Raw genomic sequence first — 26,099 nt, 5'->3', positions numbered from 1 at the left:
GACAAAGAAAGTGCTTAACAGTGCAAACTACAGGAGGGGATAGAAGAGACGAGAACAGCGCTCTGTTCTCGTCTCTTCTATCCCCTCCTGTCATTTGCGCTGTTAAGCACTTTCTTCGTAAAAGAGTTAATCTTGCATAAATATAGTTCAATGTCGCACATGCACTGTACAACTAGTTTTTTTGGAAGGAAGAGTGAAAAACTGCTGCGTTGAGCACCTCGTGTGTTTACATGGAAGAGCTAGGTGTCAACACTGAGTCGCACATCTCGTAGACCCTGGAGTCTGTGTCCAAAACCTGAGCAAAAGACTCAATCTATAGCCCCTTCACTGAGGCTAAATATTCATTAAAATACATCACATTGGCGTTTCACTTATCTGTAGCTGCCTCGATGCCAGGCCTCAACGCCTGAACGAGCATCTTAAAGCATAACATATTGTAATATTGTGCGTATCGGCTTATTGATGAGCTCGAAACATAAAGCGCACTGTAAACCGGCAGTGCATTAATATGACACATTTGCATTGCATCACAGCCGAGGATGTTATGCTGAGTTCAACACTCCACTGGTGCTTTTTTTTAGGGCTGCACCATTTTGCCTCCTCAACTGTTTGTATCTGCATATTCATTCTTCTACCTTGTGTTATCTGCAATTGTTAGATAGCACTTCGAAAATATTGCATCTTTCACATCTGTTTGAAAAAGCTGGAAGGGAAAAGGAACACATCAAGTAACCAGAGAAAAATGACAAGTCAACGTCTATGAGTCACATCTTTCATGCACTTTGCTCTCTCGCTGTCCCTAAAACTTTTTTTTCCTCTCGTGAACACTGTTTTAAAGATATTTGGAGGCCTGAGAGCAGGCGCGTAGCCAGAAATTTTTTTCGTGGGTGGGTGGGGGGGGGGGGGGGGGCACGACCTTGATTTTGGGAGGGGCACTTCCAGAAAATGGCCATTTTTCTCTCTCTATGCTATGGGAAAAAAATTTCGGGGAGGGGGGCACAAGCCCAGTGTGCCACCCCCTGGCTACACCCCTGCCTGAGAGCTCTGCACAAGAAGTTTCTTGGCATGCGTGCGGCAGTGTCTTCGCAATGGTTGCTTCCATTCTGACTCGACGCAACAAGCGGGGCTCCACAGCGAGCCCAATAAAGGCTCGACGCTGTATTTCATTACCTTTATCTACAATGCACATGAAACGATTGAAAAGAAAAGACATCACATCTGCTCTCCGAAATGCGGAGCATTGCTAGCATTCCAGGAAACGGAAAACTGAATGCATGCAGTGGACTGCTTTTTTTGGCTGACGGCCGGGACAAGGAGGAACATGTCGGTAACGTTCAGCAACAATACGGCTTGTGCAAGCGAAACAACGAAACTAGCAACGTTTGAGCCACATCGGCAAGAGGAGGGGCGTGTGAAACACTCATATGACGTCCCTCTTGGATGTGATGAAGTGCAGGGAGCTCGAGACGACCTCAGAAGTGCCGTCGGTGTCCTCCTGCTTGCTGGCGAGGTCTTTCTGTGAACGTTGAAACAGGCAGACCACGTGTAATGTGAATTCGATTTAACCTCATTCACTGTGTTTCTCAATGCAGTACGAATTAGACTGGGCTACAGAATGATTGAAGCACTTTCTTATGTGCGTCTGGCAAGGACAAATCAAGATGCACAGAACTTGTGCAAGACAATAGTACAAGCTATGAGACTTACCTACACCATTCCGACTGTTAGTGCAGTTAGACCTGCTTATAAGAGACGTGAACTGAAGATCACTTCTTGACCTTATGAGGTTTGTCTTATAAGCAGGGTACCTTGTTCTGATTTTCCGACCGACCACTATTTTTATGCAGGCACACTGCTGACTTTTATATCCGTTTGTCTCTTACATCGATGTCTCTTATAAAGGGCTTCTGCTCCCTCTGACGACCTCCCAGAACAAGCCACTAACTGGAAAACATATTCTTCCCTTTGCTTATTATTTTTTTTTCTATGACTTCCACTACAATACTCAGCTTTGCCAGTAAGCTGATAATTAGGCTGGAAACACATTTCTCGGACAGGAAAGAGATTTACCAGGAAATGAGGATCCCATGCATTCAGAGGTGGTCAAAGAAGAACTGTCAAAGGCTCCAGCGAATGTTTTGACAATGGGACTTGTTTTTGTCAAGGCAACAGTGGTGTCACTCTCATTGCCCTCAGAAACAAATGAAACCCAAACAAAAACAACGCTTAAAGGGGGGACACGGGTCTTAAAATGTCTCTGTATAGTGTCCCCAATTAAGCCATGGACATCCTATTGTTGTCCGGACTACATAAAGAGTTAAATATATTCTATTTCTTTTTAAACCATACGAAGCTATGGAAGGCATAGTAGTATTTGTTTACTTCAAATGAAATTTATGAATAACAAAGAAAGGATAAATAAACATGCGGAAACAAAAGACAAAATGCTGCTACTTATAGCTGAGCTTGAATCTGCCCTATTTCAGGAGCGATGCCCTACTAGTATTTCCCTACAATGGCAGGCATCATTGCATGCACTTTTTCTGGTACAGACGGCATCACGTTCTTGGTTCCTGCATATGCTTCCAGTGCCATTAATTCACAAAAGCACACTTCCAGTGGTGGAAGCTACATTTTGCTTTTTGGAGCAGACTTTGGAGCAGGAAAAATGGTGCTTGGGAGCAGGCTTAAGAGTCTTCGGAGCAGAAAAAAAAATTCTATAGTTTAGGGTTGCTATTGGCGTTTTCAGAGCGCATGCATGTTCCCAACGACTCCTGCAATCCCCCTGAAATTTAGCTTGAGCAGGTGACATAATTGAGCTAACAGTTAAGTATAGCACAATCAATATTTTAAAAGGCTCCTTATCTGTTGCAGCATACCTGTGTTAAATGCCCTTGAGCTGTGTGAACTATGGAAATCGCAAAAAGGTAAAAAAAAAGAGAGACTGGATAAAACAATTCAATCGCTTGAGCTCAGACCCTGTGCTTGTTTTTTACAATTTTATTGAAAGCATTAATTCTCTATAAATAAAAATAAAACTCATAATAAAAATATGAATTGGCCACCATGGCCTGGTATGTGTCCCCCCTTGCAATTTTTCAGGATTTATGCCACTGAGTTGCATACTACGATGATAGTGTCTATACAGCTTGGTTTTGGTTTCACTTAGGCTTACGGGATGGTCCCATGGTCTAACTTCATTCTTTTTAGTTTGCAAACACTGTTTTGGAGCAGGTTTGGAGCAGTTACTAGCAAATATTGCACTTTGTACAGCATGGAGCAGCATTTCTCTTTTGGAGCAGTTTGGAACAATTGGAGCAGCTCTTCCATCACTGCAGTGCATATATTGACAAAAGCACGACATTTGGAGATTGGCTTCCATTGTCCCGACAAAGCCATCACTGGGGAGTTGCTATGTGGACAACATCTATTTGCGTATACATTACTAACACAAGAAGTATATTATCCAGGCCAACTGTACCAGTGCTCAAAATGTACACATAGAAGGGGCTAAATCTGTAAAAGGGGCCCTGTGATACCTTTGCAAGTGACCATCAAATGGCTTCATTGAAAGAGTTTACTGACTCTCAAATTGACCGCCACAAGAATGTTTAGAGCCCATCAAGTACGAGCTGAACTGGAGATAGGCCGCACGCTTGTTTTGCCTTCTATCTTCCGTTGTCCCGACAAATGCGCTGGAAGCTAAGCCGGAGGGATGGCATAGGGGAAAGAAGATATGTCACACGCGAGTCATAACCTTTAGCACTTTTGCTTTTTTTTTATTCTTCAAGCGCGTTGCTTACATTTAATGGGATCATGAGCATGTGCGCGCGCGGACAAGTGGTGGGTTTTCGCAGTGACCACAATAACTATGCAGACGATGATGCTCAAACCAGCCAATCATCGTGGCTTCAAATATATGATGCAATCATTCGGGTACATGGCATCATTGTCAAAATAAGGGGCAACGATTTCTAGCCGACTTTGAAAAACAATTGTAAATTCGAGACCACACGCTGTGCGAGAATGTTTGGCTCGACTACTAATTGGTAGCGTTCGCTGTCCCTACTCATAAGGTGTTGCAGCACCCTTTTAAGCTTACATATCTTCACTTGTTCTTTTGAATTAAACAGAGATTTCAGGGTTTTAAATGCAATACCTGGATTTGATAGCACCATAGGTGAATAATCCAGATTAATTTCTATCACATGGTGTTCTCTACCGTGCTCCTACATTTGAGTATAATAGGCTTTTTTGCATTCACCCCCCCCCCCCTAATTTAAAATGTGGCTGTCACAGCGAAAAGTCGCACCCACGTCACTGGGCATAAAAGCGAAACATCCGAGTCCCCAAGCTCTTCCAGAGGTCTTATCTGATGCAACTATAGATCTTTCTTCATCACTACAAAGGCCTCCTACAAAGGCTTTGGCAAGCTCACCTGGATGCCGCCAAAGAGGATCAGCTCCCCACGTCCCAGCACCAGAGAGTACAGAATCACTTCTTCGACCGCGGAAGAAGAGCTGGTTGCAGCTGCCTGCGGCAGCAGTGGCAACCATGATGCCTTGCCTGCCTGGGCCACCTGACTGACATCTAGTACGTAGAGCCGCATGGGGCACACGGGCAAGGACGGCCGCCTCCGCACGGGTGCAGACGATGCCCTGTGCAAATGCAACCTAGTCCTGTTGAATTTGCAAAGGGGTGTACCCTGCTTTAGAAGCATATATTTCTTTATTTTTAACAGGTTATTGTAAAACATTAACAGCTTATGAATGCACATGTGCTGATATTCAATATGCATTTTTTTTTTGTCATAAAGCATGCAGTTTTAAAATACCAATAATTTCATGAGCCTCAATAAAAGAGAGACTTTCCAGAACTATAAGAGTTACAAAGCAAGTCAGCATATTACGGTAATCAGGATTGAAAACTGGATGCAGTAAAACAAGAACGGATACCCAAAACCAACTTGAACAAAAGTTACAGTATGTTGAGTTCTGATGAGTTAAATTCCAGCTTGACATCAGACTTACTTCCATAATGTACAACATACAACTTTTGTTCAAATGCACTCATGGCGTCCATCCTTGTTTCACTGCATACGGTTATCATTCCAAGTTATTGTGACAAGTTGATTTGCTTTTAAACTCTCACAGCTAAGAAAGAGTCTTGCTCCAAACAATACAAAATGCACTTGATATCTTCAAACTGCATGTTGTATTAAAAGAACGATCACATACTTTGAGTCAAAACATAAAAGTACACAAGTTAAGAAAGTTTCATGCGAATCTGCACAAAAACAAAAGACCGTGTTCTTAAAGCAGGGTACCCTTTTAAAATGATCACAGAGGTACAAAAGGAAGACGGCCAGTCAGTTAGTGCCATTAAGAAGGCCCATCTGTCGGATTTAGAAGGGAAAAAGCATGCAGAAATATGGGTAATCACTGAAACAGAGTCATTAAAAGCATTTACAACAGAAAAGGGAAGAACAAGTGATGCAGAGAAAATGAGGTAAAAAAAATAGAGCAGATTTAAAGAAATAAAAGTTAAAATGCTGGAGAAAGCGGGAGTGAGACATCTGTCGGTGTCACATCTGTCTGCATGGCAATTAATGTTAAGTACATGGTTCACAAACTTGCACAACATTAGTCTGCAACAGAGTAAAAGTTTTATACAATGATCAAAGAGAAAATAAAAAGGTTAAGATCTGTATAGCAGTTGGAAGTTCGAGGATCACTAACCTAGTTGCTGCTCAATGAAGCTAATTGGCAGCAAGAAGACTAAGAACTTCAATGTTACTCTTTTGCCTACACCTTGGTTAACAGTATTTTTGTTGTAAACGAGGACACTACTTACTTTATTTACACGTGTATTGATTGCCCTTTCTTTTATCAGAAAACTGACTGAGATTTGGTGTGTGTGTGATCCTTATGCAGAAAACATTTTCATACGAGTCAATTTGTACGCTGAAATACTTAAGGTAACTGCCATGAGCATAATTAAAGAATCACGCTTAAGAATGCCTCCCTTAGTTTTGAAGGCACATGCTCTCTTTAATTTGCCCCAGTTTTTGCAGCACAATTCTCATTACAGCAATCTTTTCCAACTTGAAATGTGCAGATATGCCTTCGTTTGTACTGATCAGAACAGTGACACTGCCTTCAGTTGACGTACGAAGAGTATGATCAGACGCTCATGAGTGACAGCATGGCCATTGTCATCTGTCAGCCTAACGGCCGACATGTTGTAGAAGTACAAAGAGCATCTCGTCACTTTCATGATTAGCTTTGGCAACATATTGCAGGAGCTAATCACGGAGGCCGTAAGTGCCTGGATATGCGAGGCAGTCAAAAGGAATGCCAGCCGTCAAGTACTCACGGGGCATGTAGCTTTCAACATGAAAAATTTACCGCCATCTGGTGTAAGGTATCTTAACCTAGACCCTGTTGTTTTGGAGTTGATGGCGGAAAGCGCGAAGAGGGTGCAATAGCTCTCACTTCTTCGTTTTTTTCCCCCTTGGTGACCTAAGTTCTATCTTCAATAATTTTGTTTATTTAGTGTGTATGATCTCAAGAGGTGGCAAACAACATGTTACATAATTCTGAAGTGTGTTTTTGTTGCAATGTCCCCCGCTTCTGTTGCATACGGAAAATTCACAACTTCCTCAAAAGTATGCATTAAAGTTGCATTTTAGATAATTTAACAGCGGCATCATTTAAAGGTTGCTATTTAAAGCTGTAAAATAAAAATTTATATTTTGCTCGGAAGTTTCATAATTCAGGCATTAAAAGGTTAATCAACAGTTTATGACAAAGGCTATCGGCATCACTATTGTTTCACAGCAATGCTGGTGGACACCTTTGTGCAGTATTGGAGGCTTTTAAGATAGAAAAATGCAGCTCATAAAATAGCCAAGTGCTTTTGGGACGAACCACTGCAGCAGCAAACGCTATAAATAGCGAGATTTCTGTTACACCAAAAAAAAATTGGGCCCTTTGATCTTTTGTTACATTGTCATAAATGTAAATGCACACTAAAATTGAATGAATCCACAGTTTTATACCAGCGTAAGAATGCACAAAAATGAAATGTGTCTAATAGTTAATACTTGACATAGCAATATTATTGGTAATGCATGCATACCTTAATTACTCTAATCTAATGTGCACCTTTTTTCTGGTTAAGTGAGTTCATAAATTGCACGCGCGTTTGAATCGAGTACGAAAAAAAAAACTGAATACGGTCATTCTATTGCCATTGGCATATCCAAAGTGGCCGCCCCCTACGTGCGTCGGCATGGCACGTCGGCCATTTCTGCCTATATGTTTCCCATGTGCGGCACTTCGCACATGTGCTGAGGAGTTCTTCATCTTGTAGTGCATTAGCGTCGATAGCATGGAAGGACCTACTCCAAAAACTCGACTGCACCTTGATGCCGCTTTTAAGAGAAAAGTCATCGCGTGTGTAGAAACGGACGGAAATGGGCCGCATCGCGGTCTTTGGAGTTTACGAAACGTGTGTGCGGGACTGGCGGAAACAAAAGCAGAAGATTGTCGACAGCAAAGCTTCACGCAAAGGCTTCAGTGGACCACAGTAGGGTCGGTTTCCGCAAATTGAAGAGCTGCTCAGCGAGTATGTGCTTGAGCAGCGAGCGGCACAGCGGCCCGTGACGACAGAACTGCTCCAAGTGTGGGCTATGCAGTTAGCCTTAGAATAGAAAAAGTGCTAATGCGGAGCCAGTTTAAAACGAGCAGGTGCTGGCTAACTAACTTTATGAAGAGGAAAAGCTTTTCCCTCGAAAGGCGAACGGGCCTATGCGAAAAGTTTCGAGAGGAGTACGATGAAAAGCTTCACAGTTTTCAGAGGTTCGTCCTAAACTTGTGGCACAACAACGGCTATCTGCTTGGGAAAATCGGGAATGCCGATCAGATGCCTCTTTACTTGGACATGCCTAGCACCACAATCGTCGAGAAGAAGGGGGCGAAGCAAGTTCGCGTGCTGACATCGGTCCACGGTAAAACTGCAGTGACGGCAATGCTCTGTTACACGTCAGGTGCGCACAAGCTTCCCCCATACCTCATATTTAAATGGAAGACGCTCCCGAAAGGAGTCGTTTTTACGAGTGGTGTGATCGTGCTGGCCAACGAGAAAAATGAGTACGCGTTGCAATCGTTGTCTTACTTTTTTTTTTCGCCGTCGAAACCGGGTGCGCATTACAATCGAGGGCGCGGTAGAATCGAGTAAATACGGTACGTGAGCGTTTGATCACCTTGCATAATGAACGAATATAAAATACTTATATCAAGGCTCGACGCGCCGCTAAATGTTAACCTGCACTGAGCGCTAAGTGAACTCACCCTCCAGCTCTGAGGGCCTTGAGCCTCTGCTCCATTCGGTCAAGTGACTCCAGCTGCCTCTGTCGATTGTGCCGTGCGTTGGGGCGTACTGATGGGCGAGCGCTGCCAACTGTGGACATGGCCGTCTTCTTTGAGGACATCTTCCGCACCACGTCATCACTCGTTTCGTCTTCTTCATCGCAGCTTGAACTGCTGGCTGTAGATGAGCCTAGGTGAATAATAGTCACAAGTGCCTTTACATTCACAAATGGGACATGTACACAGTGGAACTTCGATTATACGTCCCCCGGTTTCACGACGACCCACATTTTACGACGAATTGGTTAGGTCCTGGCAAAATCCCCATAGGAATAATTTATTAAAAACCTCGGTTATACGTCGCAGTTTTACACCGACCCCGCATCTTACGACGACATTCACATTTCGTCCAAAAGAAAAAAAAAAACGCCTTTACTCGAATCAAGCGTAGAACAAATATTCACGAGTGCAAAATATAAACTTGCGCTCCCCTAGGTTGACGATTAGAAAAGTAGAGAGCGAGACAGATGTCTTCTTAGAATGGAAAATTTATTCTACTACAAGTTCATGCGCTTCTACACACGCCGCAATCGCGTGTGCACGTATATGGGGTTGTTACATAGCCAAGCTCTATCCACACAAAGTAGCTCTAGCCGGCCGAAAAGCTGATATTTTTATCTTTTCAGTGCATGGAAACATTTTCTGGTCGACATACAGCCGATCTCCTGCCTTTGTCGCACTCGCAGTCACAGGCTTGCGGACGCATAAGGGCGCGACACAGCTGTTTTCACTGTGAAAGATTACTTTCACTTGACGTCGACGTTGATACTAACAGCAGGACATCACTAGTTGCGATACACAAGGCCACAAATTACAACGTGCATAGCTCAGTCGCACAAGATGGCATTCTACGCACACTCGTGGTCGGTCGCCTTTATGTGATAGCAATGACACTGTGTCTGACTCTTCTGACGGGAGGCTATTGGCGACATAGTTTTGTTTTCACACGCAGAAAATTTTCGGTCTCTATTTATCTGTAGAAAGATGCGCGTTAGATTCACTTCTTTTTAAACTTGAAAATAGAGATTCGCTCGCACCTCTTTCAACTGAGCTACGCTGCCATTAGCTGTCGCTAGCAAGAATATCATAATCTACCTTTCCGGCAGAGGCACAAGGTCGAGCAGTCAGCTTATTCTGGTGGTCTATACCCATTTTTTGGGGCAAGGCTGAGTGTCATTGCTGTATTTTTAGTTTTCCGATTATACGACAGTTTTGTGCAATCCCCTGAAAGATGTATAAGTAGGGTTCCAGTGTATTTATGTTGCGAAACCTATTAAGGAAGTGAAATAAATCAATGATTTAGAAAAACAAACAACATAATGACTGTTTCAAGAGCTTTAGACTTCAGTTGCAACTAATACAATGTATTTTGCTTGAAGTGTCTAGAGATAGTAGCTGGTAGCATTGCTTGTTAGCAGGCACCTTACGAGAAGGTCTTTGAATCTACACACAGACACGCTCAGTACTGCTGCACACAAAGAACTGTGCCCTAACTTCAGAGTCTAACATATTCTTCCACTATCTTAAAGGAACACTAAAGGCAAATAACAATTTATGTCAGAGTAAAAGCTCAATGTATGACATCTGAAACAACAATATTATCAACAGCACTGCCCTACTTACTGAGAAATTAAGGTAAATGCACGAGAGCACTTACACCAAGTAGGACATTCACAAAATGATCCCGATGAAGTCAGAGTTACAGCCTGTGATAATCACTAATAATTGAACTAGCTGCAATAAAAAAAGAACGTTCAACGCATCAAGAAACATAATGAAATGCTCCTTGTCCATTTGTTCAATTTATAGAAAGAAGAACTGGTGAATGTTACTATGGGAAATGGCGTGAGTGGTTCAACCGTTCAATTTGTGATTGGTTAAACTGGGCTCAGTTAAACCAAGCACATCTGCCATCTCGAAGGCCATGGCGGAAATTGTTATATGGCTATTGTTGCTGCTGTGGCTCCCACTACTTTCGTTCTGCTGCTACTAGTGTTGGCAGCCGTGCAGTAAAGTTTAGCAACGTTTTGCATGGCAACAGTGACGTGAAACATTCTGCTTGAGGCGGGTAATTTGAAGTGCGCTAACCCGATGCAGACCACTAAAACGCGAGTTTATTTGAAAATAAGCACTTCCTTGGCACAAAAGTACCGCTACGAGGTTTCTGGACCGCTATTTCAACAATCAACGTTGATTTAATAGTTGCCTTTAGTGTCCCTTGAAGTCACCACTAACAATGGTAATGTGCAGCTAAAATCTTGAAAAGCTAGTTGCCGTCAGCAACACGGTAACATCACTACAAAAGACAAAAACAAATCGCAAACACAAGGAATGAACATGACAGATGTCAGGCAATTACAGTCTTTCTGGAACATCTTCTGGAAATAAAAAAAATTAATGCCTAATACAATGCCAACACACTAGCAACACACTACTGTTGCTAAAATCTACACAATTTGATTACAGGCATTACAAAGTAATGTGACTAAACGTAGCAAGGAGAGATGAAACACAACGTGAAATGCTCAGGACGGGTGCTGAACATCAAAAACTGCAACCACATTTCATCGTAAAATAGGTCAGGAAATACCAGCTCTTGCTCATGATAGACACCAGCTCAAAAAATCATACGTTCACAGATACACATACTGCTTCCAATCACAACTTCATCTCTCGAGCGTATAAGATAGTCAAGCACCATATTGAAATTGCCTTTCACATTTTCGCTAGTGCGTCATAGAGTGGAGCCCCTTCATAAGGGACATGCACTGGAGAGAAATTTGTCTTTTCTATGAAGTGTCTTTTAAAACCAGGGTACTACGGCTGCATTTTCTTCTCAACCCCTGTTTCAGTGTAGGCACATTGGCACAATGGTGCCTTTCCCATTTGTTTCAGTGTCTCTTGAAAAGGGGTTCAAATGCACAGAAATTCAACCCATCCGCTATCGTTTTTAGCTGTCTAAATAGTTTGGTAGGTGAGCCCATTGACAGGAAACATTGAACAGGCACCGACCAGGAAGAGCAAAATCTGGCGGGCTCTGCTGCGATGTGGAGGGTTGGCCAAGTGTAGTTGAGGTAGACGTGGAGGAAGATGTTGAAGGCGGCGACTCGAGAGGCCTCTTCAAAACGCCTCTGGTTCCGTTGACACATGCATCCCGCTGATTATCACATGGTGGAGGCCTGGAAGCATAAAAAGACATACGAGATATGTTATTTTCTTTCAACTTGCACACCGGTCCGACGAGCACACGAAATGCCGTTTACATACGTGATCTTTTACAAAATTTAATGAACATTTAATTAAGGGACATTGTTTCGCATACACATGGCACTGTCTACCTCGTTTTAGCATTTTGACCAAAGAAGCCGCCGAAAAGTATGACGCCAGCTTTTGATACACAACCAGTCAAAATAAAATTATTTGTATCGATATATCAAATTCAAGTGCCTCTCACCAACCACTGTAGCCGGTGCCTTTTGCATGCAACCAAGGCTGTTTAGTCGCCAGTACTGGGTATGTATGTCACGATTAGGGGTGTGCGATTATTCAAAATTTCGAATATTTTTCAAATAGTGCTCACTATTCGATTCGATTTGCACTGGAATTTGACTAATCAATTATTCGAATTTCTCGAAGACAAATACAGTCATTACTCAATTCACAATGGCCCCTTTGGAATTTTAATATGCTTTACCCAACCACATTCTTGCTTTGCGGCAAAGCTGCCTTTCAGTCTCTGCCACGATTACAAATTTATTGACTCGACGGAATGCAGAAGTTAACGAAGTTGGGCCTGCTGGTACTGCATAACGAAACAAAAAAAAACAGCTGAGGTGAAGAACGATGTCTGTCATTCTTGTCCTTGTCTCTTAAAGAGACCCAGCAACGGTTTTGACGATTTTGTACAACCACACTGGGCCAGTATACCAAGTCCTTAGGGTCATTTACAGACCAATTTCAGCTCTCTTGCTTTAAAGCTGCAAATCGCTGCTGATAGCTACAACTCAACCAAATGTGTTTTCAACTGCACATTCACAGAATGACAAGCTCTGGTAAAGCGATGTTGCCCTGGCTGCTGATCTGATTGGCCCGGGAATGCGAAAGTAAGATGGGATGGTAGGGTGGCGGCACCTGTCGGGACAGGTATCAACTACTCCGCAATCTTCATCTCTGTTACCAGGCAGCATGCGTGCTACCGGCCGCACTATGTAATGACCTCCGAGATTGCGAGCAACCTGTCGGCTTGCAATCTCACCGGTCAAAACTGGCTGAAGCTCGAATCGTCTAGTGCGCTCATGAGAGCTCTGTGATTTCCAGAGATGGCAGCATATCATAAGTTGAGGAGGTAAGCCGGAGGTGAGATGGAGGGCATCATACAATCGTCTTTAAGGCCTTGGTACACAGAGTCGCTAAATTTGTGGTGTGAATAATTTGATAACGCTATAGCCTAAACGCCAACAAAACTTCATAAGGTTGTTTCAGAGTCCCTTTAAGCGCTCAATTTTTTTTCCTTTCGTTAGAAAAGCACAAATTCCAACATAAAATGGCTTTTTCAAATTTTCAATATGCTTCACTCAATCATTCTCTAGTATTGGGGCAAAGCTACCTTTCAAGCTCTGCTACGGTCGCAAATGGATTGACTCGAGAAAACGCTAGTTCCAAATATAAATGATATATGTGGCAGAAGTGGGGACTCAATTAATGCTGTCTCGGTCCTGAAATTCGGACAGGAAGTGAAAAAAATAGGACTTTAAAGATTTTTAGCATCTAGAACTTCAGATCGTATATACTGAAGCCTATGAGGCAGATTTGGAACAGCAGACTCGAAGGGAGCACATCTTTGTAAGCCACATCAGTTCAGCTTCCACAGAAGTTGAAAGAGGAGGAGACGCTGAGGAAATAGAGTCCACACCTTCTAAGTTGTCGTGTGTTATGGACAAGTGTTGTCGGCAACAATATGGTTGCACCAAATCGTGTACATAAATACTAAGCTTGTGCCAATATTCAAATGCTTCCAACAATGGAATGAATATGACAGTATTTGAATTCAGTTCGAATCGAATTTAAATTATTGAGAGTTTTTTTACTGACTTGAAACGAACGAATAAATTCATATTAGTCCACATGTGACACCCTGTAAAAGTGGTTTCACTGCAGTAAAGTAGTGCTAAGTCGTGAGAGCACTTGTTCAAGCGTATTATATTCGCATGTAACCTTCCAATAAAAGTAGTTCCATTGCAGTGAAGTAGTGCTAAGCCATGAAAGCACATATCCATAAAAAGCCGTACTGCAGCGAAACCCCATTTCAAGGTTAAAAGAGGATATTCCCTTCACATCAATTCGTTTTTGAGTTTAAAAACTAGTTTTACCCCCGTACATGCTCTAAGTATAGCAAATTTTGATTTATTGATTGATATGTGAAGTTTAACATCCCAAAACCACCACATGATTATGAAAGACACTGCAGTAGAGGGCTCCGAAAATTTCAACCATTTGAGGTTCTTTAACGTGCACCCAAATCTGAGCACACGGGCCTACAGCATTTCCGCCTTCATCAAAAATGCAGCCGCCGCAGCCGGAATTCGATCGCAGGCGCTGCGGGTCAGCAGCCGAGTAAAGTATAGAAAATTTGAAAAAGTAACATATTTTACAGGCTGTCACTTGCATTCTACCGAAAGTCAAATCCGGCTACTATTCAAAGTTGTTTCTGCTTTCTTCGATACAAAAAAATGGCACTTTCACAGGCCTTGTTTCGATTTTTTAAAAATGAATATGCAGATTAGTTTAGGTCCTGACAAATATACCCACTTTTCTTTATGATATGTGATATATATATACATATACTATTTGAATTAGGTTCAAAATTACTCAACGAAAATCACTATTTGTTGTGAACCTTAAATTCACACAAGCCTAATAAATATAAATCAGCCACTGCATTGCCCAATTCTTCATAAAACAACTACGAAACAAAACTACCAACACTTCATGAAGTTAGCCACAAGAAGCATATTCACGTTGCTATCTTATAAGAATATGCTTAGGAATCCTCTGAAGCTTTTTTTTTTCTCCTGCAGTTTGACTTGGAAGTACTTGAAAAATTTTCGAATATTTTAATCCACTTCACACCCAAAATTTTGCTATTCGTGCAGCTCTAGTTTATACCACTAACCCAGGTGTGCTGTGTACTGCATTCAACACCGTGCCATCAACATAATGTACTTTTAACTTGGACAGGCACAGTGCCTTACTACTGCATGAAAACTGCATTCTTAAAATTCATATTTTAACAAAATTAAGTACATAGCAATTGTTCTTTTATTCTCTTTCATTGTTGTAATTCAGTAACTCCATGATAAGCATAGCAGTGCAAACTATCGTTACACTGGCAGAAAAAGAAACTTCTCTGCAAGCATATAATAATAATAATAATAATAATAATAATAATAATAATAATAATAATAATATAGATAAAATCAGCTATCAGGTTACACCACCTGTTTGGTTGTTCAATCGGAGGCACCCACACCCGCTGAGTTTGGCGTACTCTCATCAATCCAGCTGGATGCAACCCAGACGGTGAGGCATATGCTCGCTGCGATTTGCTCAGCACAACTACCCGGTCACCGACCTGCAAAGAAGGAAGTCACAATTGGCAAGAGCAATACTTAAACGAGTCTTAGACCATCCTTTAACATTGTAAACAAACCTGAATAAAAGGTGAGACATACTGATATGTTCTTCAGTCACGCTTACTCTACTCACACCTCAATATAACAAACACAGATTTAACAAAATATTGGTTGTAACGAAGTGAATGAAACGAAGTGGATGAAAAATAGTCTTGCAATAGATACAGTGTTAGGAATAACCTTAATAGCAAATTTTTGGATATATAATGAACTTAATTTCTTGTAAAATGCAACTTAGATACAATGAGGTTTGAGTGTATACTTAGTTACAGCCTAAGAAAAAAGTGTCAGCTCTACCACCAGCTATCACTGTCCCTTCCACAGAGAATTTGCATGAATGCTACATCCAATAAAGCTTACCTACTCCTTTTCATGACTTCGAGCACTTCTCGAGAGATTTAGCTTATTTCCCTATAATGATGCACGTTGGTGTCGCTGGTTTGAGGCCGGAAACGTGAACATGTTGGTAAATTTTGTTGGAGATTCTGACATCGTTGCATAGCCAAATGTATTGCTTCAGGTAGTAACAATGAATCTACGTATTGTTTACATTAGCTGAGAAAAAGTACTAGCGGTTCAAGAGGGAACCAGCTAGACCACTGCCTTCAAACTGGTTTGCTGTCAGGTTTTTCCAGCCATGATGCACCCCTACTGTCTGCCGGCTTGGTTTCAAGAATATCAGAGAAAGTTTGAAACGAAGAGAAATGACATGTTATGAAGTGAAGATAACAGATAGGGATGGAAAGTAGACGCATTTATACTGTTGGAGAGGCAAACGTGAGCACCCATGAGCCCCTGGTGAGCCCCTCCCGCCTCTCAAAAAAAAAAAAAGAAGAAACCCGCAAGATTGCGGTAGACGGCAGAATGACCCCCGTACCCGTAATCACATGTACACTGCACGGTCACTCTGTTCGCGATAGTAGCTATCATATCCCTCAGCAAAGAAGAACGGGTGTGGTTGCTTCGTACTCTTCGATAGACCTACCAACCCAATGAAGAGCAGAAATAAGTGCTTCGAGATAAATTCAAGTGATGGCGCGACCAGTGGAATCACGCAAAACATGCCAGTTCTGCGCTCAAGTGCACATTCTTAGACACATAACAGAGAACATATTGGTGTGCCAGTGATACTGCGAAGGGGAAATGCGAGAAATTGCCTATGAGAGAGTGACTGTGAAAGGATTTGAATCGCGAGCGGACCATGGTTCACTGGGCGGAGTCCACATTTTTTCTTAGGTTGCAACCGTAAAGTACTAAACAGAATGAGACATAAAGGGCAAATACAGACACCAAAAACACGGGAAATAACCAGGCGTAGGTGCGAAATTGTAATAATGAGACACAAATTTCAGAAATGCATCTTTGCTTTGTGTAGCAGAAAAATACTATATAGAAAGAAATTTAACGAGATAAGAAGTCCTAAACACATAGACAAGAAAGGTGCTCACTCAAAAATTCATTAAAACACATTTCCAACCTTGCCCCCCTTTGTGACTAACCCCCTTCTCAAAATATGAATAAATTCATCCAACAAGAAAATATTTAAAGCTATCTATATACTGCTTAATTCTGCACTGGTAACATCATAACTAAATATTTAGCAAGAAACAAGCTTTGCATAAAATGATTACAATTCTTTCAAGTAAGCATTTCTTGGTTAGTGCATCTTGTTGCATATTGTTTGTTTTCACATCAATAACAGAAGCCAATAATTCATAAATAAACAATCACTTCTAACGGCAATGCCTTCAATTACTCTCACTAGCTTCTGAACCCGACATTCTTCTTACATTCACAGTACAAAAGACAACACACTGAAAGAAAAAATTGAGCATTTGGGGAGTATTTCTCAATATTTTCTTAGAGTGAAACATCCATCAAGAGATCACCCCCTCTATACTTTAGCTTTCTGAAATCCCTGCCGCATCTGTCCGCGTAAGTACATTCCACTAAATTCAGTGGTCGCTGGATAATCTTCATCTGACATCAAGCAATGCCAAGCAAAGCAAGAAACAATGCGATAAGGTATCTTGAATTATCACACATTCTCTGACCTTGCAAGCAGGATGAAATGAAAGCTGTGGCGCTGCATGTTCCTTGTTTGTCACCGTGACTTCCTTCCAGCTCCATGGCTTTTCGGGGTCGTCGAAAATTTCCAACAGCCACACATCGTTTAAAAGCTGCAAGTGAAGATGCAAAACAAATAGGAAAAGAAAAATGAATGTTCCTGATTTACAGAAATTTCTGTACAACCACAAAAAATGTGCAAAAAATACAATAAGTTTAACTACAGTATGCATGCACAGTACTCACGGATTGAAATCCAACATCCTTTTTAGAATAATGAGAGCATTTTACAACTGCTAATAATAAGTACACTACTAACGTGGTCACTGAAGGTAAATGATTCATTTAGGTATCCTTATTAAATACAGACCAGATAACTTTGCAGCGGTTCGTTACAGAAACATGGCTTGACAAAACGTCTCCGAGAAATAATGATGCTGCAAGTTAGCCTTCTTCATAAAACTACGTGATCTACTAAAATAAATGGCGATGCAAGCAGGCAATAAATGGCAATTCCCCAAGCTGATGCTGATAACCATAAGCACAGCACTGTGTACATACCATGTTAGGACCCCCGCAGCCTCCAACCACTAGAATGTGATTTTTCTCCAAGGTAATCTGAAACAACGAATTCCAAAGACAAATTAAAGTTACCAGTACAAGTTCCTCTGCTTCGATGTTATCTATAACAACCAGTGATAGCCAAGCTTCAAATAGAAGACCCTTCTTTTTCTTTTAACAGGCCAATCATTGTGCAACAAGGGTACCTAAAATTTTGCAGAAAAAGACCTCTCATAGGAAAGTATAGAAAATCAGAGATTCGCTCTACAAGCACAAACTTTCAACCCTCGTTTCACTACTCTATTTTTTGCTATAAATGATCTATTTCTTGCTTTAAGTGAAACTAGCAAAACTTCACGGCCTGGCAAGACAGTGCCACAAAGGCTTCCTTGCATACCGAGATATCAGTGAGGATATTCAAGAGCCCCACCTTCACTGCTTTATCACCAGCACAGCAGCTTTGCAGACTCTCACGGCTAACAAAAAAGTTTGGAACTCCTTAACATTACGTCTACAGATGTCAGCCCTGTAACCCTCCAAGCATCTGAGGCAATGCAAGAAACAAAAAGAAAAGAATGACACTAACTTGTGAATGGCCATAACGAGGCCATGGCTTTGGTGTAGTTGTGCTCTGCTTACTCCACACGTAACTCTGAAGGTCCAGGACCCATATGTCGTTCGAACTGAAAGCCCATCCACAAAACAGGTCACAGCACTTAAGCACTGTCAATCGGCAACCTGCTCTCCCAAGGAGGAAAGGAAAATGTGAGACAAATTTACAAAGAACATAATTTTTCTATACTCATCACATCAGTGTTCCAAATATATATATATATATATATATATATATATATATATATATAAGGCAGCTTGAGTGCATTTGATCTGAGCCATTCGGAATAATGATACTGCAATTTACGATTGTGGGAGGACAAACAGGCCAAGGCCAACTGCCGGAAAGCAGAACGTCACTCAAACAAAAGCCATAATTAAGTGCTGCAGCAAATACAATACGTATGTGTATTAATAATAGCAACTGCTTGCCTGACAATCACAAGAACGACAATGACGAGGCAAAACAATGATGGTGCAACAACAATGCCAACATTGGCACCATGATGGCTCGCATGTCACGGAGGCTGCAGAGACAAGAGTTTACTTTCCCGGCAACTACAACTGCCAATAAAACACGGACACAGTCAACGTGATAGCTGCGAGAGTGCCACTAAAGTTGGGTGAAGTGCCCTTGACACCTGTTGTCATGAGACTGACATTGGAGCAAGCTATGAATTCAAGCCAGTTATCTTTACAGTCCACACTAAAGATGCCTTACATAAGCAGGAGGGTAGCAGCAGAGAATGGTGTCAGTATAAGTGCAAACTAAATGGATCGGCAGGACCGGTGCGAACAATGGATGTCGAGGACATTCTGTCAGGTTCTTTGAAGACCACAGCAATAAGCAAGAGCATTTTTTTGCACCTCAACAATGTGACATTGAGATAGAAAAAGTTTAGTCCAGCAACATGAATAATATATGTATATGATAAAATATGTTCACAACATAACAAACTTGGAGCAGCTTATATTACAGCCCTCATTGAACAGCCATTCACTGTCCCAATTAATCATCATTTTAACACCAGTTACACTTCAAGGGTGTTAAAAAAAAAGGCCACACCTCAATTTAGACCTAATCAAGTGCAAACCTTGCCAATTCCCTGGATACTTGCAGTTACCAGAGGAATATGCTCAGACCATGCAACTCATTAAAATAATGCATCAAAATAAAACTGCTTAAAGGAAAAAAAAAATGAAGTGTTACTTCATGCTAAAATGACCATTGCGTTTCTCAGAAAGCTTTCAGTACCAAGAACTCTAACAATGTACTGGTGGACACTACACACCTAGGCTGGCCCAGCAACAGTCACAATCTAGTGTAAAATCGATTTTATATAGCAATTATGCAGACACTGTTGGAGGTTGGGGTGAGCATGATCTTTGTCATTGGGGTTGCTTTATCATTCTGTATATGTAAAGGTACAATTATAGTTCAGAAAAATTGTTCAGAAGAAAATTTTCACAAAGATTGCAACCAGGCATTTCAACCTATGACCTCTTGATCTTCAGCACAATGCACTAAACTCCAGCACGCAGCATACATTCTCCAGCACACTAACAACAAGCTACTTATGTACACTATTCACTGCTGGAGCTGCACAGAGGTCTAAAGTGTTTCAGCGTGGCAAAAGCTTGTTAACTATCGCCTATGAGATGGTGCAAAGGGCACGCTTTAAAGGTCATCACACCGCGCATTTTTCACTGGGGTCGGGATGTGTGCTTACATCCGCTATACTTTAATTTACAGGGTGCAGTTGCTCATGCATGTGCACTTATATTTTGAGAGGGGCAGTTTGTACATGTCGTGCTTTGAATGCGAAGTTTGCATTGAAGCTATAGACAGTACAAAGGTCACTTCACTCGCTCTGTTAGCCGCATTCATGAAAGGAGCGAGTTGCCAGCTGGAAGAACCAAAGTTGGTCATGCATAGATGACATTTTCAGCGCTCTGCTCAAACACAAAGTGGGATGTGCAAAAAGAACAAACAGGAGTACGTAGAATGAGCACGAACTAACAAATGTTCACTGGCTGTCACCCCGGTATCTCTTCGCGAACATACCTGGAGAAAGGCCCAACAGGGTTGGCACAGTGCAGACCACCAAAGACCACCATGAGGTGGCCTTGCATGGTGGCTGAGTGACCTGCCATGGATGGGCAGCCCCCAACCGTGCTCACCTGGGTCCACCGGTTGGCACTGCAGTTGTACACGTGCAGGTGGCGGAAGATGCGCCACGCCTACACAATGATGCAAAGGCTCAGCGTTTCCATACGCCACACGCACATGTGCACATGTTGCAAGCCAAATATGTGAATGTGCGAGTTGCTAACAGTGATAGACGTGACTTTCTACTTTTCGGAGCCTTTCGGAGGAGAAAAATTACCGCTTTGGTGCAGATAATAATGTTTTTTGCAGCAGATTGCAAAATATGCCCCATAATATATATGCCCGGGCATACCTTTCCCATAGATACCAAAGTGTCTCAGTAGATGGCTCAAGCTCCACCCCCACTTCAGTTCAATCCGGTATACCACAAGGCTCCATCCTTGGCCCGCTTCTGTTTTTAGTATTTATTAATGATATAGTCTGTGACATACCCGTTAAAATAAGGCTTTTTGCAGACGACTGCATCCTGTACCACGTCATCAATGACCCCAACGACCAGATCACCCTAAACAAATCCCTGGATAAGATACACTCTTGGTGTTCGACTTGGCAGATGAGCATTAACCCAAAAAAGACCGTCGCTATGAGAGTTACCCACAAAAAAAGTCCCTTTCTTTTCACCTATTGCATCGACAATAACTATATATCTTTAGTTAGCAGCTACAAATACTTAGGGGTTATAATTACCTCCGACCTAAAGTGGAACGAGCACATAGAGTACACACATAAAAAGGCAATGAAGGCACTTGGGTACTTACGCAGAACCATTGGAAAATCTACCAAAAGAAATTAGAATGTTGGCGTACAAAATTTACATGAGACCCATACTGGAATACGCGTCTCCTGTGTGGGAACCTCATACATCGGCAAACATTAAAAACTGCAACGTGTACAAAGAAAATCCATAAGGTTCATTTACAACGCTTATAGAAGAAACACATCCCCCTCGACCCTCCTTGAAAGTTCGGACTTGGAACCCTTAGAACGCAGGCGCTCCCGTGAAAGACCGAAACTGTTTTATCAGTCTATCACAGTAACCTTGGAATCAATAAAACTAAATATATTCTACCGTCGAAATCACGTATAACCCGGTCACACCACAGCAAGAAAGTCCAGGAATTTTCATGCAGAACCACTGCTTTCCAAAAATCATTTTTTCCCTGAGCAGCACGTAGTTGGAATGCCCTGCCCGATGAAGCTGTTTCATCCACAACTGTCGCTTCATTCATGAATGCGATAGCAAATCTGTCAGCTATCCTTTGAACTTTTTTTTCTTTTTCTTTTTTTTTTATTTCATTGTCACCGCATTTAATATCTCCCGTGTGTGTCTGAGTTGTATTACTTTCCTATGTTCAGCGCTAGCTCAATTGTATCACGCTTCGTCGATTGTGTCGGTATGTGTTTTTCTCGCCTTTTTTTTTTTGTCAACAAAACTTGCTCATTCTGAAGCGCTGCATTGACTTCAATGTTTGTAAATCCCTGTTTTTCTTCTATATTTCCCTCCCGACATTTTTTTTCTGTTTTAAGCTTCTGTTGTTTTCTTGCCCTGGAAAACGTCCAATCAAGTGTATCTGTCACCCACTCCTGCCTACGACTTCGCATAGAAGTCGGCAGTATTCACTAAATAAAAAAAAAAATAATAACTCCTGGAGCTTGAAGCATCACTGAAGTGTCTCATAAATATCAATAATATTCACCGTGAAAGATACCACAATCAACAAAATTCGCAGGAAACAAACCATTTAAAAAGTGGTTGGTTATCAAATGAACTGCAATATGAGCTATGTACTTAAAACACAAACTCGGTTATTTTGACATTTCACCAATATAGTCCGCAAGCAAAATTCAAAAAAGAAAAGCTTTATGGCTGAATATACAATATGCCAGTTTTGTTGCATATATATCAAAGCCGATAAATGTGCATACTAGCCTGCTATGAAGACAGTATACATATTGTTTTTGACTATTTTAGGGCCTGCCAGTTGGTCACAAGGTTAAAAATTCTCACCTACAGTTTCTGATCTCAATGCCATTTCACAACAGTTACTTCCAAAAATCACAGATCTGAACCACATTTCGTAGCATTTCTGTTTTGATGCAGTTTAGAGCAGCACTTCCATCACTGTATTAAGGGAAAAATGTACCTGATGTAATGGGTATGGGGATGTGTGTGTCCAACCCCCGAAAAGTAGCAGGTTGTCCTTGTATGGTACGAGAGACGCACATGCTTTGGGCGGAGGGTAGGTACCTGAAGAGGAATAAACACCAGCTCTTAATGCGTTGCAGAGCCAAGCACAGTCACTAAGCACGTAGAATTACTCATCTTAACACACTGAAAGATTATTGCAACATTTTTTTTTTTTGCTTACATCAAGGAAATGCAGTCCCTCAAGCCCAAAACCAGACAGCCGGATAACTAAGAAAATGAAATTTATACCACAAATGCTGTATGCACAGCCTACAACAGTAGGATCCCTGCCACGTCAAAAAGATGATCTTGAACGAGGGTCTCAAGAGACGTGCCCAAGTTTCCTGACAACGGGGTTTGATCGGACACACGAATTAGGATGGGACATGAGGCAGACAGAATAACGACATGTACAACTTCAATTGTTCTACCTTCTTAAGAACCGTATCCCTTCCCTTCCTTTACCTGACATTGGCTACCAGGAGCTACAATCAGATGTAGTAGTACTAGTAAGAGACCAAACTTTCGTGTAGTGTGATGAACACCAAGCAAAAAGCCGTTTAAGGATGCTGGTTAAAGTTTTTTTTTTTTTAAGAGGTGCTGTAATCTATACATCTTTTTTTTTTTTTTCTGAAAGGGGCATCCACCAAAGAACTACACATCCAAGACGTACAGAAAGGATGACCGGAGACCTAATCATATTTTGTTCCCTATCGGCACTTTCTTGAATAATCGTAGGCTGAAGTCAATTTCTTGCTTCATAACTGTACTCTTGCACTTTATTCATGACATACAGGAATGTTAAACGTTCCCAGGTCACGCTTCCATAGGATTACGCGGGATAGCGGCCTGAAAAACCTTTGAACAACCGTGTACGTCGCACGTGAAAGCACAGGTAATTTCTTACCCATTGTCAGAGGCCGAATCCACCTCCGGGTAGACAGGTCAAGGCGCCAAAGGTCGTTGAAAGTTGTATTCGCTGTCGTACAACCACCGAAAACGTACATCGAGTCCCCAAGCACACATGCGCTGTGCGAGTAGCGCTTCGAAATGGTAGGCCCCGACTCTGTTGGCTTTTGGCACCAGACAACATTTTGGAGCGACACCGAATTCAGGAAGTCCCGTCGTAGCTTGCGTTCTGCCGCTGAAATGAAAAGACGAAAAGACGGGCGTTGAGTGTTAATGAAGGAGAACCTGTGAAACAGCGCCACTAATGCATGAGAAATCATACACCATACCTGGCTGCAAGTGGCTTTGTAAACAAACGTCTTGCGATTCCTAAGTTACATTTCATGTTTCTTTTCTAGTGCCACCGCGTAGCGAGATTTGTCGGCGAGAAAATAAACGTTCTTGCGTAAATGAGCGCCTTTCTGGGAAACACCAGCACAATCGCACATGTAACCACGAGGCAATTGGTTCTGTTCGGTTTGGCGTTGCATAAGTCGGTTCGTGCACGAAACCACGAAACAAAACCGCCTCGCAAATATGACCCTTCCGAATTACATACATACTTTGAAAAGTATCGGCCACTATTAAATGAAAGCCATTAGGGGGTATTTGCCGATTCCGTTTCGTACCAGAAAGCGAGGATCAAAATGCTGCGATTAATAGAAGCGATGTTTTCCTGTCAAGCAGATGCGAACAGTTGCTGTTTGCGGAAGATGTTGAAGACCACGTCGCAGTCAGGTGTGCACATACAGTTGACGAGGAATCATCGCGCAGGGATAACTCGTGCGACCAGTGAGAAGGTGATAATCGCGACGGTAAACACCTATAATCTCCCGACGAAATGGAAACCGAAAACGTATAGGACCTACCTCTGGCGTGAGCGTACCAAGCTTTGTTGACTAGTCTACACGACTTGAAGTCTCTGTACGGCGAAAGGTAGCAGAATATGTACTCCAGCACAACTTCCGGAAGGTCGTCAATGCATGCCGCACTCATCTTGTCGCTTAGAAGCCACGAATTTTAATTATCCGATCGTGCACCATCGCCAAAGCTGCCAACACACTCTTCGCTTCGAACGGCTGGAGGAGGGTGGAGACTGGAGAGCGACGGGAAGGGAAGTACACGCATGGAGGTTAACCGGAAGCTGAAGGTATGCCCGCAAATAGAGAAAAGTCACAGGTAGGTGGCCAGAAGCGAGTAGCGTGGTAGTACCAACCTCCTTGGGTAGTACGGTAGTTCTACAAGTTCATTTGGGTTCGGCATTTAGATTGTTTCATTCACCGGTATCGCGTAATTGGAATGGAAACCAAAGCTTCAGCAATGTGACGGGTTATTTTGTCATCTGACGCAAGCTGTTCGTTCTGGCTATGGGGTAGAGATAAGCCGCCATTAAATGAAAATGCCAAGACTCAGGAAACAGAGCAGCTGGTGCTCTTTTCTTTCTCCTTAATTTATCTCCTCCTTAATCTCACTTTCTTCTTTTACCAGTTGTTATGTTGTTCCACCTGACATCACTGCTTTCTCTGAGCCCCATTTCTACCCGCCTCTTAACCTGTCCTCCCCAACGCGACAGGAGGCAGAAACCGACGTCCTTTTTATTTCTTCCTCTTTCGTTAACCTCTCTCAACCTCAAATCACTCTCTCCCTTTCCCTTAATTCCACTGATATGCAATACAGTACGATTATTCTATGCTTTAACCTCTCCCCTTATCTACACACTCTCTTCCATTTACCGCCTCTCGCTGTTTTACGTGACACGCACCTTTACAAACCAACCTGTCTTTCGTGTCCTTCTTGTCTCTGTGTCGTCGTTTTGTTCTCGCGCTATAACTATCGTCATGCCATACCAACTAGCCCAAGCTGCCACACTTCTAAGTTATCCTTACCGCTCGGTTTACTTTTCCTTGTTCCCTTAATTTGCTTAATAAACAAATAGAACGGCAACATTCACAAACCAGTCTCAGGTATCTTTTGCCCTGCTTACTGATATGCACTATGATAAACATGGATCAAGGGCTAGTACGATAGAGGAAATGAAAATGAGAGATTAAAATAGGGTTGGTTTCCACTCCTTCTCACTCTCACTTCCCTTTCCCACCATCTTGCTACTATATGCATGGCTGTGCTGTGCTAGAACTGCTAGGCACATACCCACTTTCTCTGGGACCTACCTGCTTTCTGACCCCTCCGCCTTTCTTCCTCCTCACATAACTTCTCCCCAACTTCGCTTCCCTTCCCCACCTCCAATTGCTATACTATACTATGCTAGGGACCTGCCACGGTGGTCATGGAGCTCGACTGCCCACCGGCAGGTCGCGGGATCGAATCCAGGCCGTATTTTCGATGCTAGAGGCCCGTGTGCTTAGATTTAGGTGCACATCAAGAAATCCCAAGTGGTCGAAATTTCCGGAGCCTCCATTACGGCATCA

At 42.3% G+C, this 26,099-nt stretch overlaps 1 protein-coding gene across 1 annotated transcript; it reads right to left on the bottom strand.

Annotated features, from left to right (window-relative positions):
* Window positions 1–1,149: 1,149 nt before the first annotated feature.
* On the bottom strand, window positions 1,150–24,796 carry Fbxo42 (F-box protein 42). Its single transcript, XM_037431413.2, has 12 exons — window positions 24,540–24,796; window positions 23,630–23,866; window positions 22,679–22,782; window positions 20,430–20,605; window positions 18,339–18,435; window positions 17,753–17,809; window positions 17,179–17,304; window positions 14,930–15,063; window positions 11,445–11,611; window positions 8,355–8,562; window positions 4,439–4,658; window positions 1,150–1,516 (listed from the first exon to the last, which is right to left on the bottom strand). The coding sequence occupies exons 1-12, from the start codon at window positions 24,664–24,666 to the stop codon at window positions 1,421–1,423; spliced, it is 1,749 nt and encodes a 582-aa protein (XP_037287310.2). The 5' UTR covers window positions 24,667–24,796; the 3' UTR covers window positions 1,150–1,420.
* Between the last annotated feature and the right edge of the window lie 1,303 nt (window positions 24,797–26,099).

The sequence above is a fragment of the Rhipicephalus microplus genome, chromosome 3, assembly GCF_043290135.1.
Source record: "Rhipicephalus microplus isolate Deutch F79 chromosome 3, USDA_Rmic, whole genome shotgun sequence".
Taxonomy (NCBI): Eukaryota; Metazoa; Arthropoda; class Arachnida; order Ixodida; family Ixodidae; genus Rhipicephalus; species Rhipicephalus microplus.
The sequence above is the reverse complement of the archived record's forward strand: the minus strand, read 5'-3'. Positions and strand labels throughout refer to the sequence as shown.